General features: G+C 36.8%; 1 protein-coding gene across 1 annotated transcript; it reads right to left on the bottom strand.

Moving 5' to 3' along the window:
* Window positions 1-9,460: 9,460 nt before the first annotated feature.
* Window positions 9,461-10,408, bottom strand: LOC746837 (olfactory receptor 4A8). The gene has a single exon (XM_001155034.3). It carries the CDS (start codon window positions 10,406-10,408, stop codon window positions 9,461-9,463), a length of 948 nt encoding a protein of 315 aa, XP_001155034.3.
* Between the last annotated feature and the right edge of the window lie 10,755 nt (window positions 10,409-21,163).

Here is a 21,163-nt window from a genome sequence, read left to right as displayed (position 1 = left end):
AATGAAGTGGAATATACTGCATCCATAAATGGCAGGCAGGCGAGGAAGAATTACATTGGGGAGCTCAAGGAGGGAGGGCAAAAATGGTCACCACAGTGAGCAGGTTGCCCACCATAGTCACAATGTATGTGAATAAAAACATTACAAATAATGCTTTTTGCACATCAGGATCCTGAGTGAGGGCCAGGAGGACAAATTCTGCAACATTGTTACTAGATCCCATTTACTCTTCTCTAAGGCTTGTATCAGAGTTGAGAGCTCAGAAGAGCAGCACCTGTAACGAAACAGTGAACAGGAGCATGAATACATCCATGATGTCACAGAGCACATCTTCATCTGTATGTCTTCAACAGTGGTTTATGCGCAATAAACATTTAGTAAGTCTCTACTGAGTTGCTCATCTCCTCAAAGATTATAGGTTGAGCTTACAGGTAACAGCTTCTGTCTCTAAGTTTTAGTGAATATGCTATACAGAAGAAGAGTCAAATGCCCAACAGCCATTCATACTTTCATAACTCCCTATTTAAAACCTGTTTCTTGGCATGACAGATAGCTATGGTGAATAGGCAACAGATTCTTGGTCTCAAGAAACCTACTTTATGGTGGTGGTAATAAACTCTAAATAAGAAAATTGGCATAGATTCAGTCCTTTGAGTTTGTAGTTGTTGTGGTATCTTTACTTTATGATCGGTGTAGCATCAAAAATAACATCCTCTGAAATATCTCACTCAGTACTATCGAATTCCACTATTAGACATTTGGTCCTTCATGTCTCAAAGGATGTTCAGTCTTTATGAATATCTCATTAAATGTCAAGAGACTGGACATTAACCTGTATAAATAGTAACATACTATTTATCACATTATTCCCTGTAGCAATTACTTCGTCTGACAATCTTTTCACCTTTTAAGGAGCTATAAGTCTCTAGATTATATCCTTGCCTATTTCATAATTTTTTATCACACTTACAACAATATCCTGATTTTCAGCAACTAATTTTGAACTTGAGTGAACTAACTCATGATTATCTTCAACTGCCACATTATTAGTGAGTATTTTTTTCTGAATTCTTGGGTTGAACTAGATAGATTAGATACCAAGAGTACTCAAAAATAGAAACTTAGTGTCCAGATTCCAAAAAAAGCATACTCAAAGAGAAGTTCCAAGTTCACTCTAAGGTGGCATGAATTTCAGTCATTTTCTGAATGCATTTAAAAATGTGTCTCAATTTTCTTACTGGAAAACAGTGTGATTAAATTAGATAAATTGAGAATCCTTTCTAGTCAACCACCTATGAAACTATTAGTACACCTCTCCCTTATTCTATTCTGCAGATTTTTTTCATTTTTTATATATTTATAATTAAATAGCAATTTCCAAGCTCATGACTATTACATGAATAATGGTAGTCAGTCCTAGAGGTTTCATGGTTACAGTGAATAAATAATGACTACAAATTTCTCACTCAATCTGTGCCTATTTAAGATCAAAAGACAAAATTGACAAATGGGATCTAATTAAACTCAAGAGCTTCTGCACAGCAAAAAAAAAACTACCATCAGAGTGAACAGGCAACCTACAAAATGGGAGAAAATTTTTGCAACCTACTCACCTGACAAAGGGCTAATATCCAGAATCTACAATGAACTCAAACAAATTTACAAGAAGAAAACAAACAACCCCATCAAAAAGTGAGTGAAAGACATGAACAGACACTTCTCAAAAGAAGACATTTATGCAGCCAAAAAACACATGAAAAAATGCTCATCATCACTGGCCATCAGAGAAATGCAAATCAAAACCACAATGAGATACCATCTCACACCAGTTAGAATGGCAATCATTAAAAAGTCAGGAAACAACAGGTGCTGGAGAGGATGTGGAGAAATAGGAATACTTTTACACTGTTGGTGGGACTGTAAACTAGTTCAACCATTGTGGAAGTCAGTGTGGTGATTCCTCAGGGATCTAGAACTGGAAATACCATTTGACCCAGCCATCCCATTACTGGGTATATACCCAAAGGACTATAAATCATGCTGCTATAAAGACACATGCACACATATGTTTATTGCAGCATTATTCACAATAGCAAAGACTTGGAAGCAACCCAAATGTCCAACAATGATAGACTGGATTAAGAAAATGTGGCACATATACACCATGGAATACTATGCAGCCATAAAAAATGATGAGTTCATGTCTTTTGTAGGGACATGGATGAAATTGGAAACCATCATTCTCAGTAAACTATCACAAGAACAAAAAACCAAACACTGCATATTCTCACTCATAGGTGGGAATTGAACAATGAGATTACATGGACACTGGAAGGGGAATATCACACTCTGGGGACTGCTGTGGGGTGGGGGGAGGGGGGAGGGATAGCATTGGGAGATATACCTAATGCTAGATGAGGAGTTAGTGGGTGCAGTGCACCAGCATGGCACATGTATACATATGTGACTAACCTGCACAATGTGCACATGTACCCTAAAACTTAAAGTATAATAATAATAAAAAAAGATTCAAAGCATTCTTAGAAAGCGTAGCATGTGGTGAATAATGTGGACATTGGAGCCACTCTGCCTCAGCTAAGATCCCAGCTTCACCACTTACTATGTGACTTTGGGCCACTTACCAAACCACTCTATGCCTCACTTTGATTTAAGACATCTTAGGGTTGTTTTATTACAGAAAAGTAAAGTACCTAGAACACTGACTGGTACCTCGTAAAGGCTCAGTAAAGGGTAGCTGTTACTCATGTTCCTGAATGATTCACTGTGAACATTGGATCAGAACTCATCATCTGGATATCAGTCAATTTGAAAAGATTTATAGACATAGTCCAGGGGAAAAGCAAGAAGACAGCTGTATTTCAGGAAAGGCTTTTGGGGAACACAATATAATTGTATGTCTTAGGATTTATCTATTTAATTATGTATGAGTAGTGATTTTATCTGTGATGGAATGTATCTTGACAAGATCAGGCAGAATTATAGTGGAAAAATTGGACCCCTCATCAGAGAGAGAGTACTATATGGTAGAAAATAAAGAAAAATAAGTCAAATCAGAAAACAAAGTAATTATAATAAATAAGCTAATATCCACAGGTAATAAAAAGATTAAGTTTAATGTGATAATTAAGGCAAGTAATTTCCTAAAAATCTTCTTCATAAAGATATTTTAGTGAGGAAATACTGGAAGCACAACCTCCTGTGGGTCCTGGGGTGACTTGGGAGGCTTCTTGGGGTAGCCAAACAAACACAGACCAAATCCTAATAAACAACAAGAAAAAAAAAAAAAAAAAGAGGAAAGAAAGAAAAGAAAAAAGAAAACTCAGAAGAAAAAAACACATTGATTTCTCAAAGTCTCTAGATCTGATGGTAAAGAGCAAACTTAAATTACAGAGAACAATGGGACAAGTAGAGATACTAACCCAAACTTTCTGATAATTCACTGGTAGGAAAACTGTAGCATTACTACACCTCGAATGTAGATAGGATGATTCCATTTATACACATCTGGGAGTGGAGGAGGATGTGTGCAGAGAGTTTGAGTTTCCTCTAAACACCAACTTTGCTGAACATTCCACATGTCTCCTTCACATTACCACTTCCAGCTGATTCCAGAGTTCTGTCATATTGAAGCTATAGACTGATAGAGACACACCTACTGAAGAACACAGGGGAATAATGTAGTCTGTAGCCAATTCTATTATTTTTTAACACCTTACTTGCTGCAAGGTTTAGTGCCTTTTCCCCCTTTCATTATCAAAATTAGAATTCAACAGGATAATTCTATTTGGCAATTTAATTGTGTACTTGTAAAAAAATTGGGTATGTAAACTCTCCCTTATATTTTACATACTTTAAAATATAATATGTTAAATACTGAAAGATAGCATTACTAGGCTTTCAATGTAGACTTCTAAATAGCCATTTTTTAAGGAAAAAATTAATATACTTTCCTGAGACCGTGCCATTTTCAAAAGATAAAATTCCATAAAACAAAAAATTCTATAATATTATATTTCACAGTCACAATTTTATAAATCTATTTAAATGACAGTAAACTAGGTACCTTCCTGGGCATATATATCTACTAGTATGTTTACTGGTATAATTTTTAGATTCATAAGTAAAAATTCATATTATGCTTCTAAAACATAAAAGGCATTTGTTCCTTTGCACTCTAACACACTTGACATTATGTGGAATTTTAAATTCTCCAACCAAATATGTATAAAATAATTGTATACCTTTATCAGTATATCCTGTAAAATATAACATCTCATAAACTAAGATTATACAACTACTGGTTTATTTATTATACATGTAATATGGAACATGTTTCTCTTCTAATTTAGCAAATGGAAAAAACCAATTAATTAGACTGTATATTAAAACCAAATATACATTGCATATTCTGATAAATTTTCATGTTTGCTAGCTTAATTTTCCCAATTAGAATTTATCTAATAAAACCAGTGGTTTTTAACACACTAACTATATTTCAACATATCACAGGAAATTTCAATGAATATCTCTTGTGAACGATTTCTTACACTCACATCTTGGTCCAGAAAAGCAATGCTTCTTTCAACAAGGATTATTGTAGACACCCCCTGCATCTATGTGTTCTCATAAAACACAGGAATATACGTGGCTAATCCTTGGATATAAAATTCATTCCTAGGAGCTACAGTTTCCATAGTTCCACACAGGCTTCTCATTATCTCAGTCTTTAGAGAAGTATAGCACTTCTTTTTGGAGAAGTTTAGCACCTAAACAGATGACCAAAATATAAAGATGTTTTCACATACTGTGAACATTTACTGTGCAAATGCAATCAAACATTCTCAACTGCTGGAAAATTTCTTCATAGAAAAACAGAGAGACTATCTCTGCATGACATGGTAAAGTTGACCTAATTAGTGGAAATTAAGCTGCACAATAACATTCATGTGTCCAGTTATTAAGCTTTGTGCCTAACAAGGATAATGCTGAGATGTAACTCCATGGAAAAAACGACGACAGAGCTCAGAGCTTTCTCACAGGCAGAAGCCAAACTTTTCAGTCTTTCAGTCATTCAACTAACATATCCCTAAGCCCATTTCTTTCCTTAGTAAAAGCACGTCTCTATATCTCCCCAATCTCATCCCAGGAAATTGAGATCTTTCCCATATTTTTTTCAAACAATGGGGGATAAGACAAGAAAACATCACACCTAAAGGACTAGAGACCAACTGAAGACATACTCTACCTTGGGCAGAAATTTAACTTTTTTGAATCTGCTGGGTTGTTCTATCAGGAAAATAATTCTTCCATTTATGTCTGTAGACAGTCTGTAAGTTTCACATCACAGTTTTTAGCAAGAGAGAGTAAGGTCATTATAGATTAGTTAATTAGAATATTTGGAACAAATTCAAATGAAGTAACCTCTCTGTAAACTTATTTCTTAGAAAATCCCTAGAGGAAAAAGACTTGACTCTTGCTAAGGAAAGGTAGCTAAATACCAAATAATGTGAAAAGCCTGTAATATAAAAAGAAAATTCTAAACCAAATTGAATAATAAAATATGAGTTTCATGTTACAAAATGTTTAGGTAAGACAAGTAATATTTCAGCCCGAATGAAAGGAAAACCAGCCCCAGTTTCTCTTCTCTAAAAATATTCCTGGTAAGGAAGGCCTTACCCTTCCTGTTAGAAAGTCTGTCCCCAAGAAGCCCTGAGGCTCAGAGGCAGAGATCCTAAGAATGGAAGTTGATATTCTGATTCTTGGAAAAATAGGTAATCATAGTGCTGAAGTTGTAGGTTAGAGTACACACTTATTATCAAGAACTGTATTTAGGTCAGATATAACCATAATGATCTGTAGTCCATTGATATGGTTTGGCTGTGTCCCCACCCAAATTTCAACCAGAATTGTATCTTCCTCATTTTTCTCTTGCCACCACTGTGTAAGAAGTGCAGTTAACCTCCCACCATTATTCTGAGGCCTCCCCAGCCATGTGGAACTGAAAGTCCAATTAAACCTCTTTTTCTACCTAGTCTTAGGTATGTCTTTATCAGCAGTGTGAAAACGGAGTAATACATCCATTAACTCATTTTTTAAATTGTATTCAGTATCAATTCAATAACTTTCTACAATAAAGAAATTTTGATTTTCCAACAAGGGAGCAGTGTTTAAGGGCTTCCATTGTTATTTTTGTGACTTGGCTTACCATTGGCTCCAAGGAACACTTTCTTCTCATTATACATTTAGTTAAATATTGGATCTTTATGTCATAAGAGCCTTAGATAAAGAGTCCCATAAATACCTCTCTGAATGAGCTAAGGTCTCTATCATGTAACGGGCTCCATTAAAAGTTGGTCATTTTCAACTTACCTAATAAATGGATTAAATTCATCTACCCTAAATGTAATATGCACGACTGCTAAAATTTGAAGAATATGCCTAAAAGCACTGTGCTGTTTTACTGGTAAGTGCTAAAAGATGCACAAACATATCTTTAATTCTGAAGAACTATCAGATATAATCAAAGTTTCTGTGGCTTAAATTATGACTCCAAGATGAAAAACTAATATAAAAATAGGACCTAATTCTCTGTTTCTTCCAGCTGAATTCAAATAACTACTAATACCAACACCCAGTGTGCAAGTGGATCCTTCCTCAGCCAAGCTTTCATATGAGCTGGTAGCCCCAAAAGCACCTTGATTACAGCTTTGTGAGAGACTTTGAAGCATGTAAACCTACTAAACCATCCTTAGTTTCCTGACCTACAGAAATTGAGAATGAGTACATATTGTTTGAATCACTAAGTTTTGAAATAATTTGCTATGAATAAATTAATAACTCATAAATATATCTAGAATATGCTTCAAATATTAGGAAACATGCCAGTAAATACTTAGTCAACCTACGGATCCAGGAAAAAGGTACAATGGAAATAAGCCAATATTTAGAACTCAACAATAATAAAAACATATCAAAAGGTGTGAAGTGTGATCAAAACAGTACTTAAAGAAACATGTATAGTGATAAATGCTTACATTTAAAATAAATGTTTAAAAGCAGTCATCTGAGCCTTCACCTTAAGAAGCTAGAATAAGAAGAGTAAAAAAAGCCAAGGTAGGTAAACAAAAGGACATAAATTTCAGATCAAAAACCAATAAAATGTAAAACATAAAATAGAGAAAATTAAAATGGCCCAAAATTGGTACTTTTATAATGAAACTGATAAACTGTTAACAAGAATGTTCAAGAGAAAACAAAGATAAATTCAAATTGCCAGTATCATAAATTATAAAACAAATAATCATTCCACAGAGCCTTTAGACTTTAAAAGGTTAGAAAAGTATGGTTGTGAAATACATTATTTCAATAAAGTTGACAGCTAAGATGCATTAGGCAAAATGCAGGGAAAGGACAACCTTCCTGAAATGGTACAAAGAAAAACTAAAACACTCCTATATCTTTCAAATTAATGAGCTACCCTTTCTTGTAGGTAACATGATAGTGTTTCAGAAAACCCTAAAGAATCTACAGACATAACTATGGTTAGAATAAGAAACTTAGCAAGTTTACAGGACCCAACTGTCAAATAAAAAATTCAGTTTTTTTATATGTACCAGCAAAAATGACAATTGGAATTTTTAACAATTAAAAACCTGTGAAGAAATCCAAAAATACAAACAGAAATAGATGCAGAAGATCCCTTCACTAACAAAAACTACAAAACTTCAAAAATAAACATTTAAAATTCCTAACAGACATATTCTATTCAGGAATTAGAAAAGCCAATATTGTGAAGATGTTGTTAGTACAAGATGATTTATGGATCCAACTTAAAATGAATAAAACTCCGATATGCTCTTTTTGAGATGTGGACAATCATTCTGCATGCTGCTCTGCAAAGCGACTTTGCCAATTCCCCATGAAGGTTTATGTTCTATTTCTGTAAAACCTCAAATCTGGGGTGCTATGTGACCACTACTGATGAATAGAATATGATGCAAGTGACATTTTGCCAGTTCTTTTAACTGGCTGGACTCACCTACTTTCTACCACTGGGATCTCTGAGTACCATGTAAAAAGCTTTACTGTTCTCTGGAGTGATCTTGTGGTCCTTCATCTAAAAGGATAGGAAGAGGGATCCAGTGCATCACTTACTGTCATCCCTCCCAATAGGCTATAAATGTGAATTAAGTCATCCTACATCTCACATAAAACTCAGTTATCAGCTGAATAGAACAGTGACTTCAGTCCTTGCCACACAAAAGATAAGAAATACCCAGCCAACAAGGGCCTGAATTCCTGACTCACAAAATTTTGGATAAAATAAAATGATGGTTGTTTGAAATCACAAAACTGTGGAGCCCTGCACCATACATGAAGAAATCACCAGAATAAAAAGAGGCAACTCAAGGTGTGGTGCTTCCACAACAACAGTTCAAAGTGTATGGAATTGGCTTTAGTACCCCAAAATAGGGGCCTCCAGGATATTGTAAGTAAAGGCTGAAAAGACAGACATAACTGTTCTGGAGGCTGTGAAAAAAGTGAGTCACTATCTAGTGCTGAAAAAATTTAGTAATTCTGTCACTTCTAGTAAGGTAGAGAATAAAAAATGTGCTTAAGTGAATAGGTGGATTTAGCTAAATTTCCAAATAAAATATTGTAAGTTACAGCTGTTTCTTATAGCATTGTATCTTACAGTATGTCATATACTTTTTTAAAATATAATAGAGATTAACGGTTACATTGTCAGACAGAATTCACAAGAAACCTAAAAGAGCCAGAACTTTCTGATTTCAAAGATAAAAATGGCTTCCCTTTCCAGTCTCTGCAAAGAGCTAAGTACTCTAAAAGTAAGAAAGGCCATCCAAATAAAAGTCATTTCAAAGTTGTGGAGTTTAAGACACTATGAAAAATTTCTGGTGTGTCTCATAAGTACTTTAAGCTAGACAAACATAATTATAATATTCTTAAGAGTATTATCTGACTGCACATAGAGTTTCAGCTCAAGTCTGAGAAAGGCGAGTTTCAAAGATATTTGTGAATATGGTGCTTCTATATTGCACAAAGTCTTTAAATAAATTACACTGAAAAACCACCATAGTCTTCGCTTTTGAACAGGAGCATATATTTTAATGACCTGTTCCTCCCTTTTCCCATTCTCTGCTGGGCATTTGGGAGAAATACTGTGTCTCAGTAGATGTGTAATAGAGAAAAACCATAACTTAAAACATGCACAATAGGACCTGAACCCAAGCCGCCCCATCCACTCTCAGTCTGGATATAGAGGTTGAGATCTTGAAATTCAAACAGATGTCATAATGGGATGATTTCTCAGTTGAGCTCGGAGCACCTAAATCCTGTCTTCCATTGTGGGATCCTTGAATTACCCTTAGAAGTCTGAAAATTTCACTGGGAAGAGCTTGTCTACATACATCCTTATCTACATGAGGAGGGACACTCTTATTCTAACTATAGTTAGCTTTTTACACAACAGGTGTTTTATAGCATTTCTCATCTCTGAATTTCTCAACGTGTATAAAAAAGGATTCAGCATGGGCATGATAACTGTATAAAACACAGTAACGAATTTATCAATAGGGAAGTTTGAGACAGGTCTAACATACATGAAAATACAGGGAACAAAAAAGAGGACAACCATGGTGATGTGCGAGCTGCAGGTAGACAGGGCTTTACGCCTCCCTTCCTGACTATAAGTTTTAAGGGAGTTTAGGCTGACTCCATAGGAGATTAGTAGAAGGGTGAAGATGACCATACACATTGCTCCACCATTGAAAACTACAGCGAGGCCTATAAAGTAGGTGTCAGTGCACGCCAGTTCCAATAATGGGTACATGTCACAGAAAAAGTGGTCAATGACATTGGGGCCACAGAAAGGGAGACTGTGCAGAACAACAATTTGAAACACAGAATGAAGGAAACCTCCAGTCATGGCCACCACCAACAGAAGGATGGAAACCTGTCGATTCATGATGGTTAAATAGTGCAGTGGCTTACAGATGGCCACGTAGCGATCATAGGCCATCACCACCAGAAGGAAGATCTCAGTTCCACCAAACAAGTGGTCTGTAAATAGCTGGCCCATGCAAGCTGGGAAGGAAATAGTCTTTTTGTCACAGAGTAAGTCTACAATCAATATGGGAGAAATGGTGGTGGATAATACAGCATCTATTAATGACAGGCAAGCAAGGAAGAAGTACATTGGGGAGCCCAAGGAAGGGCTGACAATAATAGTCACCACAACGAGTAGGTTGCCCACCACTGTCACAATGTATGTGAGTAAAAACATGACAAATAATGTGTTTTGTACATCAGGATCCTGTGAAAAGCCCAGGAGGACAAATTCTGTAACACTGTTATTAGGTCTCATTTACTCTTCTATCAGGCTTGTATCAGAGATGAGAGCTCAGGAGAACAGGACCTGTAATGAAATCATGAGCAGGAATATGATTACATCCATTGCACATCTTCACTGTTGTATCCTGAATAGCGATTTACACACGATAAATATTTAGTAAGTCTCTACTGAGTTCCTCACCCAAAAAGCCCATCTTCCCCTGACAAATCTATTTCACCTCAAAGATTTTAGTTTTAGCCACAGGTAAAGGCTTCTACCTCTAAGTTTTAGTGAATATTCCCTACAGAAGAAGTGTTAAAGTCCCAACAGCCATCCATACATTTTATAACTTCTTTTTTTTTCTTAATGTTATTTTATTTTTATTTGACAAATAATTGTATATATTTGTGAGGCACAATGTAATGTTATGATACATGTATACATTGTAGAATGATTAAATCAGACTAACATATCCATCACCTCACATACTTATCAGTTCTTTCTTGTGAGAACATTTAAAATCTACCTTCTGAGCAATTTTGAAATATACAATACATTACTATTAACTGTGGTCACTATGCTGTGCAGTTCTTGCAGCTTCCATTTATTGAGTCAAGAATGTTTCTTACTTTGTATTCTCAGCATGCTATGAGTTATATTCTCCCAAGAACAAGACCAGAATCTTAGAACACTTTAATTTCTTCTTTTTTTTGACACTTCTCCTGTTGATAGCACCTGTAATTTAAATTCTAAATTGTTACTGGAATTTAAAAAATTACAATGCATACTTACTGGTACTTTATCATACATCTTACTGTTTCTTTGCTCACCATTACATCTTTGCTTGGTCTTCCTCTTGTATGCATTTTTTTTATTATACTTTAAATTTTAGAGTACATGTGCACATTGTGCAGGTTAGTTACATATGTATACATGTGCCATGCTGGTGCGCTGCACCCACTAACTCGTCATCTAGCATTAGGTATATCTCCCAATGCTATCCCTCCCCCCTCTTCCCACCCCACAACAGTCCCCAGAGTGTGATATTCCCCTTCCTGTGTCCATGTGATCTCATTGTTCAATTCCCACCTATGAGTGAGAATATGCGGTGTTTGGTGTTTTGTTCTTGCGATAGTTTACTGAGAATGATGATTTCCAATTTCATCCATGTCCCTACAAAGGACATGAACTCATCATTTTTTATGGCTGCATAGTATTCCATGGTGTATATGTGCCACATTTTCTTAATCCAGTATATCATTGTTGGACATTTGGGTTGGTTCCAAGTCTTGGCTATTGTGAATAATGCCGCCATAAACATATGTGTGCATGTGTCTTTATAGCAGCATGATTTATAGTCATTTGGGTATATACCCAGTAATGGGATGGCTGGGTCAAATGGTATTTCTAGTTCTAGATCCCTGAGGAATCGCCACACTGACTTCCACAATGGTTGAACTAGTTTACAGTCCCACCAACAGTGTAAAAGTATTCCTATTACTCCACATCCTCTCCAGCACCTGTTGTTTCCTGACTTTTTAATGATTGCCATTGTAACTGGTGTGAGATGGTATCTCATTGTGGTTTTGATTTGCATTTCTCTGATGGCCAGTGACGATGAGCATTTTTTCATGTGTTTTTTGGCTGCATAAATGTCTTCTTTTGAGAAGTGTCTGTTCATGTCCTTCGCCCACATTTTGATGGGGTTGTTTGTTTTCTTCTTGTAAATTTGTTTGAGTTCATTGTAGATTCTGGATATTAGCCCTTTGTCAGATGAGTAGGTTGCAAACATTTTCTCCCATTTTGTAGGTTGCCTGTTCACTCTGATGGTAGTTTCTTTTGCTGTGCAGAAGCTCTTGAATTTAATTAGATCCCATTTGTCAATTTTGTCTTTTGTTGCCATTGCTTTTGGTGTTTTAGACATGAAGTCCTTGCCCATGCCTGTCCTGAATGGTAATGCTTAGGTTTTCTTCTAGGGTTTTTATGGTTTTAGGTCTAACGTTTAAGTCTTTAATCCATCTTGAATTGATTTTTGTATAAGGTGTAAGGAAGGAATCAAGTTTCAGCTTTCTACATATGGCTAGCCAGTTTTCCCAGCACCATTTATTAAACAGGGAATCCTTTCCCCATTGCTTGTTTTTCTCAGGTTTGTCAAAGATCAGATAGTTGTAAGTATGCGGCATTATTTCTGAGGGCTCTGTTCTGTTCCATTGATCTATATCTCTGTTTTGGTACCAGTACCATGCTGTTTTGGTTACTGTAGCCTTGTAGTATAGTTTGAAGTCAGGTAGTGTGATGCCTCCAGCTTTGTTTTTTTGGCTTAAGATTGACTTGGCGATGCGGGCTCTTTTTTGGTTCCATATGAACTTTAAAGTAGTTTTTTCCAATTCTGTGAAGAAAGTCATTGGTAGCTTGATGGGGATGGCATTGAATCTGTAAATTACCTTGGGCAGTATGGCCATTTTCACGATATTGATTCTTCCTACCAATGAGCATGGAATGTTCTTCCATTTGTTTGTATCCTCTTTTATTTCCTTGAGCAGTGGTTTGTAGTTCCCCTTGAAGAGGTCCTTCACATCCCTTGTAAGTTGTATTCCTAGGTATTTTATTCTCTTTGAAGCAATTGTGAATGGGAGTTCACTCATGATTTGGCTCTCTGTTTGTCTGTTGTTGGTGTATAAGAATGCTTGTGATTTTTGTACATTGATTTTGTATCTTGAGACTTTGCTGAAGTTGCTTATCAGCTTAAGGAGATTTTGGGCTGAGACAATGGGGTTCTCTAGATATACAATCATGTCATCTGCAAACAGGGACAATTTGACTTCCTCTTTTCCTAATTAAATACCCTTTATTTCCTTCTCCTGCCTAATTGCCCTGGCCAGAACTTCCAACACTACGTTGAATAGGAGTGGTGAGAGAGGGCATCCCTGTCTTGTGCCAGTTTTCAAAGGGAATGCTTCCAGGTTTTGCCCATTCAGTATGATATTGGCTGTGGGTTTGTTATAGATAGCTCTTATAATTTTGAGATACATCCCATCAATACCTAATTTATTGAGAGTTTTTAGCATGAAGGGTTGTTGAATTTTGTCAAAGGCCTTTTCTGCATCTATTGAGATAATCATGTGGTTTTTGTCTTTTGCTCTGTTTATATGCTGGATTACATTTATTGATTTGTGTATATTGAACGAGCCTTGCATCGCAGGGATGAAGCCCACTTGATCGTGGTGGATAAGGTTTTTGATGTGCTGCTCGATTTGTTTTGCCAGTATTTTATTGAGGATTTTTGCATCAATGTTCATCAAGGATATCGGTCTAAAATTCTCTTTTTTGGTTGTGTCTCTGCCAGGCTTTGGTATCAGAATGATGCTGGCCTCATAAAATGAGTTAGGGAGGATTCCCTCTTTTTCTATTGATTGGAATAATTTCAGAAGGAATGGTACCAGTTCCTCTTTGTACCTCTGGTAGAATTCGGCTGTGAATCCATCTGGTCCTGGACTCTTTTTGGTTGGTAAGCTATTGATTATTGCCACAATTTCAGCTCCTGTTATTGGTCTATTCAGAGTTTCAACTTCTTCCTGGTTTAGTCTTGGGAAAGTGCATGTGTCAAGGAATTTATCCATTTCTTCTAGATTTTCTAGTTTATTTGCGTAGAGGTGTTTGTAGTATTCTCTGATGGTAGTTTGTGTTTCTGTGGGATTGGTGGTCATATCCCCTTTATCATTTTTTATTGCATCTATTTGATTCTTCTCTCTCTTTTTTTCTTTATTAGTCTTGCTAGCGGTCTATCAATTTTGTTGATCCTTTCAAAAAACCAACTCCTGGATTCATTAATTTTTTGAAGGTTTTTTGTGTCTCTATTTCCTTCAGTTCTGCTCTGATGTTAGTTATTTCTTGCCTTCTGCTAGCTTTTGAATGTGTTTGCTCTTGCTTTTCTAGTTCTTTTAATTGTGATGTTAGGGTGTCAATTTTGGATCTTTTCTGCTTTCTCTTGTGGGCATTTAGTGCTATAAATTTCCCTCTACACACTGCTTTGAATGTGTCCCAGAGATTCTGGTATGTTGTGCCTTCATTCTCGTTGGTTTCAAAGAACATCTTTATTTCTGCCTTCATTTCGTTATGTACCCAGTAGTCATTCAGGTGCAGGTTGTTCAGTTTCCATGTAGTTGAGTGGTTTTGAGTGAGATTCTTAATCCTGAGTTGTAGTTTGATTGCACTGTGGTCTGAGAGACACTTTGTTATAACTTCTGTTCTTTTACGTTTGCTGAGGAGAGCTTTACTTCCCAGTATGTGGTCAATTTTGGAATACGTGTGGTGTGGTGCTGAAAAAAATGTATATTCTGTTGATTTGGGGTGGAGAGTTCTGTAGACTTCTATTAGGTCTGCTTGGTGCAGAGCTGAGTTCAATTCCTGAGTATCCTTGTTGACTTTCTGTCTCATTGATCTGTCTAATGTTGACAGTGGGGTGTTAAAGTCTCCCATTATTAATGTTTGGGAGTCTAAGTCTCTTTGTAGGTCACTCAGGACTTGCTTTATGAATCTTAGTGCTCCTGTATTGGGTGCATATATATTTAGGATAGTTAGCTCTTCTTGATGAATTGATCCCTTTACCATTATGTAATGGCCTTCTTTGTCTCTTTTGATCTTTGTTGGTTTAAAGTCTGTTTTATCAGAGACTAGGATTACAACCCCTGCCTTTTTTTGTATTCCATTGGCTTGGTAGATCTTCCTCCATCCTTTTATTTTGAGCCTATGTGTGTCTCTGCACGTGAGATGGGTTTCCTGAATACAGCACACTGATGGGTCTTGACTCTTTATCCAATTTGCCAGTCTGTGTCTTTTAATTGGAGCATTTAGTCTATTTACATTTAAAGTTAATAGTGTTATGTGTGAATTTGATCCTGTCGTTATGATGTTAGCTGGTGATTTGGCTCGTTAGTTGATGCAGTTTCTTCCTAGTCTCGATGGTCTTTACATTTTGGCATGATTTTGCAGTGGCTGGTACCGGTTGTTCCTTTCCATGTTTAGTGCTTCCTTCAGGAGCTCTTGTAAGGCAGGCCTGGTGGTGACAAAATCTCTGAGCATTTGCTTGTCTGTAAAGTATTTTATTTCTCCTTCCCTTATGAAGCTTAGTTTGGCTGGATATGAAATTCTGGGTTGAAAATTCTTTTCTTTAAGAATGTTGAATATTGGCCCCCACTCTCTTCTGGCTTGTAGGGTTTCTGCTGAGAGATCCGCTGTTAGTCTGATGGGCTTCCCTTTGAGGGTAACCCGACCTTTCTCTCCGGCGCCCTTAACATTTTTTCCTTCATTTCCACTTTGGTGAATCTGACAATTATGTGTCTTGGAGTTGCTCTTCTTGAGGAGTATCTTTGTGGCATTCTCTGTATTTCCTGAATCTGAACATTGGCCTGCCTTGCTAGATTGGGGAAATTCTCCTGGAAAATATCCTGCAGAGTGTTTTCCAACTTGGTTCCAGTCTCCCCATCACTTTCAGGTACACCAATCAGACATAGATTTGGTCTTTTCACATAGTCCCATATTTCTTGGAGGCTTTGCTCGTTTCTTTTTATTCTTTTTTCTCTAAACTTCCCTTCTCGCTTCATTTCATTCATTTCATCTTCCATCGCTGATACCGTTTCTTCCAGTTGATCGCATCGGCTCCTGAGTCTTCTGCATTCCTCACGTAGTTCTCGAGCCTTGGTTTTCAGCTCCATCAGCTCCTTTAAGCACTTCTCTGTATTGGTTATTCTAGTTATACATTCTTCTAATTTTTTTTCAAAGTTTTCAACTTCTTTGCCTTTGGTTTGAATGTCCTCCCGTAGCTCAGAGTAATTTGATCATCTGACGCCTTCTTCTCTCAGCTCGTCAAGGTCATTCTCCATCCAGCTTTGTTCCATTGCTGGTGAGGAACTGCGTTCCTTTGGAGGAGGAGAGGCGCTCTGCTTTTTAGAGTTTCCAGTTTTTCTGTTCTGTTTTTTCCCCATCTTTGTGGTTTTATCTATTTTTGGTCTTTGATGATGGTGATGTACAGATGGGTTTTTGGTGTGGATGTACTTTCTGTTTGTTAGTTTTCCTTCTAAAAGACAGGACCCTCAGCTGCAGGTCTGTTGGAGTACCCTGCAGTGTGAGGTGTCAGTGTGCCCCTGCTGGGGGGTGCCTCCCAGTTAGGCTGCTTGGGTGTCAGGGGTCAGGGACCCACTTGAGGAGGCAGTCTGCCCGTTCTCAGATCTCCAGCTGTGTACTGGGAGAACCACTGCTCTCTTCAAAGCTGTCAGACAGGGACATTTAAGTCTGCAGAGGTTACTGCTGTCTTTTTGTTTGTCTGTGCCCTGCCCCCAGAGGTGGAGCCTACAGAGGCAGGCAGGCCTCCTTGAGCTGTGGTGGACTCCACCCAGTTCGAGCTTCCAGGCTGCTTTGTTTACCTAAGCAAGCCTGGGCAATGGCGGGCGCCCCTCCCCCAGCCTCGCTGCTGCCTTGCAGTTTGATCTCAGACTGCTGTGCTAGCAATCAGTGATACTCCCTGGGCGTAGGACCCTCGGAGCCTGGTGCGGGATGTAATCTCGTGGTGCGCCATTTTTTAAGCCCATCAGAAAAGCACTGTATTCGGGTGGGAGTGACCAGATTTTCCAGGTGCCGTCCATCACCCCTTTCTTTGACTCAGAAAGGGAACTCCCTGACCCTTTGTGCTTCCCAAGTGAGGCAATGCCTCGCCCTGCTTCGGCTCGCGCAAGATGCGCGCACCCACTGACCTGCGCCCACTGTGTGGCACTCACTAGTGAGATGAACCTGGTACCTCAGATGGAAATGCAGAAATCACTCGTCTTCTGTGTCGCTCACGCTAGGAGCTGTAGACCGGAGCTGTTCCTATTCGGCCATCTTGGCTCCTCCCTATAACTTCTTATTTAAAACATTTTTCTTGGCACAGAAATCAGCTTTGATGAATACGCAACAGGTTCTTGGTCTCAGGAAACTTACCTTCTGGTAGTGGCAATAAACTCTAAATAAATAATTTGACTTAGATTTAGTCCTTTGTGTTTGTATTTGTGGTATCTTTATCATATGATCTGTGTAGCACCAAGAATAACATCTTCTGAAATATCTCAATCTGTACTTCTACTGCCTTCTACTGTTAGACTTCATTCCTTCATGCCTTGAAGGATGTTCAGTCTTCACTCGTCTTTCATTAGAAAGGACTCTGAACTGTAAAAATTGCTGTCATATTATTAATTACATTGTTCCCTATAGGAATTACTTGGTCTGACTCTCTGTCTATCTTATAAGGAGCTGGGATTCATCCTTGCCTATACCACAATTTTTACAACACTTACATAAAATATTCTAATTTTCAGCAATTAATTTGAACTCAAGTGAACTAACTCATGACTGTCACCAAAAACCAAATATGCCACGAGTATTTTTTCTGAATTCTTGGGTTGAGCAAGGTAGTGAGAGAGGAGAAAATAGACACTGTAGAAAGAGGTACAGAACAGTGGGACATGGTTTTATTCACAGCACTATTTGGATACAGAGAGTACTCAAAAATAGAATCTTAGTTAGCAGATTCCAAAATGAAGCATACTCTAGGACAAATTCCAAGTTCAGTGTAAGAAGACATGGATTTGAGTAATTTTCTGAATACATTTACAAGTCTGTCTCAGTTTGCTCACTGGAAAACAATGAGATTAAATTTGAGAAATTCAGAATCCTTTCTAGTCAACTGTCTACAGAAATATTAGTGTACCTCCCCTTTACAGTATTCTGCTGACAATTTTTTAAATTTTTAAAAAAATTATAATTAAATAAAAATTGCAAATCTCATGACTCTTACATGAAAAATGGTAGTCAGTGGGACATGGGGTTTCATGACTACAGTGAGTAAATAGTGACTGTAAGTTTCTCACCAAGTATGTACCTATCTAGGTAAGATCTAAGACATCCTTAGAGAGAAACTGTAGCACGTGGTGGATGATGTGGGCACTGGAGCCACACTGCTTCAGCTACAACTTCAGCTTCACTATTTTTATGAGATTTTTGGCCATTTACAATTCTTGGCCATTTACTAAAGCTCTCTGTCCCTTACTTTCATCAATTTAAAAATGGGGATCCCTGTCCTTACCTCGTAGAGTTGTTGTTTTATTAAAACAAATAAAGTGCCTAGAATAATGGCTGGCACCTGGGAAGGGCTCAATAAATGATAGCTATTATTAGTGATCCTGAATACTTCACCATGAACATAGGATCAGAACAAATCATGCAGATCTTTATCAACTTGAAAAGATTTATAGACATAGTCCAGTAGAAAAAGGATAAGATACCTATAATTCAAGAAAAGCTTTGAGGGGCACACAATAAAATTGTATGCCTTAGAAAATAATGATTTAGTTATATGAGTAGTAATTTTACCTGTGATGGAATTTATCTTGATGAGAAGCAACCAGATGAATAGTGAAAAAGTTGGAAGCACCATCAGAGAGACCTCAGAAAATGAAAAGAAGGCTAAACTCAGAAAACGGAGAAACTGTATTTAATAAATGAGTATTCACACACTATAAGAAGATTAATTAGATAAGTGAGGCCAGTATTCTTTTAAAATCTGCTTCAGAAAGATCCCTTTTAGCGAGGAAATACTGAAAGTGTTACCTCCTGTGGGTTCCTGGGGTGACTCAGGAAGTTTTTTGGGATAGACAAACACAGACAGGATCCCAGTTAAAAAAAGAAAACATTCAAAAAATAATTATTCCTGAAAGTCTCTAGATCTGACAGTTATGGACAAACTTAAATTACAGAGAACAATGGGACGAGTAGAGATACAAACCTAAACTTTCTTATTATTCACTGCTGAGGAAAACTGCAGAATTACTAAGTCTCAAATGTAGACAGCATGATTCCATTTATAGAAATCTTGCAGTGGAAGAGGATGTGTGCAGAGAGAATTTGAGTTGTCTCTAGAAGACAGCTGTGATGAACATTCCACATGACTCATTCATATTACCACTTCCAGCTGATTCTAGATTTCTGGCATTGCTGAAGTTATAGACTGATAGAAACAAACCTGCTGAAAAGACAAGTGAATATTGTAGTCCATAGCCAATTCTGGTATTTTCTCACACCTTACTTTCTGCAAGGTTTAGTGACTTTTCCCTATTTCATCATCTGAACTAGATTTCAACAGGATAATTGTTTTGGCAATTTAAATGTTTACTTGTAAAAAATAGGGTCTGTAAACTATCCTCTAGAATTTAAGTAATTAAAAATGGAATACTTTAGAAACTGAAAGATAGCATTACTAGGTTTTCAATGTAAACTGCTAAGTTAACATTTTTCTAGAAAAAAAAGATTTAACATAGTTTCCTAAGAACATGACATTTTCAAAAGATAGAATGCCATAAAAACAAAAAAAAACCCTCTATAGTATTTATTTCACAGTCACAGTTTAATGAATCTATTTAAATGACAGTGGACTAGGTACTTTCCTGAGCATATATATTTATGAATATGTTTGCTAGGATTATTTTTGGATTCATAAGTAAAAATCCACATAACAGGCATTGGTTCCTTCACACTCTAACACACTTGAAATGATCTGCAATTTTAAACTCTCTAATGAAATATAGCTGAAAGTGATTGTACACATTTACTAATAAATCATATAAAATATAACATCCCATAAATGAAGATTATAAATCCATTGGTTTATTGTACATGTAATATGGAACATGTTTTTATTATTTGGCAAAGAGAAAAGGAAAATATAAGCTATATATTAAAACCAACTATAAATTGTATATTCCAAAAAATTTTCATGTTTGCTAGCTTAACTTTCCCAATTAGAATACCTTCAACAAAATCATATGGTATTTAAGACATTAGCCACATTTCAACACATCAAATGAATTTTCAATGAATATCTCTTGTCAGTAGTTTCAAATACTCACATCGTGGTCCAGAAAAGCAACGCTTCTTTCACTAAATGTTAATGTAGCTACCTCAGGCATGTATATGTGATCCTAAAACACATGGATATGGATGGCTGATCCATGGATAGAAATAGTGCCTAGAGACTACAGTTTCCACAGTTACACACAGGCTTCTCATTATCTTAGTCATTAGAGCCGCTTGGCACCATCCAAAGCAGATGATAGAAATATGAAGAAGCTGAAACAATGTAGAAAAGTAGTTAAATATTCTTACCTGCTGGAAAAATTCTTCATAGAAAAACAAAGACACTGTCTTTTCATAACTATGCAAAAATTGACCTAATTAGTGGAAATTAACCTGGAAAATCCCCTAATTTGTAACACAAGTAAAACAAAAATTTACCAACATTAAAATGTGTTACGTGAAACTTATCTCAATTATGGCAAAGCAACCATAAGTACTTTACCGTGATTGAGTATTTATGATAACATTCATCTGCCCAGGTATTACACTTTGTACCTAACAAGGACAATGCTGAAATTTAACTTCATGGAAATAATCAATGATAGAGCTTTCTTACAGGCAAAATCCAAACTCTTCAGTCTTTCAGTCATTCAAGTATCATTCAAATAGCATACCCCTAAGTCCACATCTTTTCTAATCAAAAATGTCCCTATATCTCCCCCACCTCATCCTAGTAAATTTATAACTTCCACAAATTTTTATAAGAAATGGAGGATATGACAAGAAAATATCACACCTAGAGGACTTGATACCAACTGAAGACATACTCTACCTTGGGCAGAAATTTAACTCTTCAGATATCTCTTGGGTTATTCCATCAGGAAAATAATTATGTGTAGACACAAT

Source organism: Pan troglodytes, chromosome 9 (assembly GCF_028858775.2).
Source record: "Pan troglodytes isolate AG18354 chromosome 9, NHGRI_mPanTro3-v2.0_pri, whole genome shotgun sequence".
NCBI lineage: Eukaryota > Metazoa > Chordata > Mammalia > Primates > Hominidae > Pan > Pan troglodytes.
The sequence above is the reverse complement of the archived record's forward strand: the minus strand, read 5'-3'. Positions and strand labels throughout refer to the sequence as shown.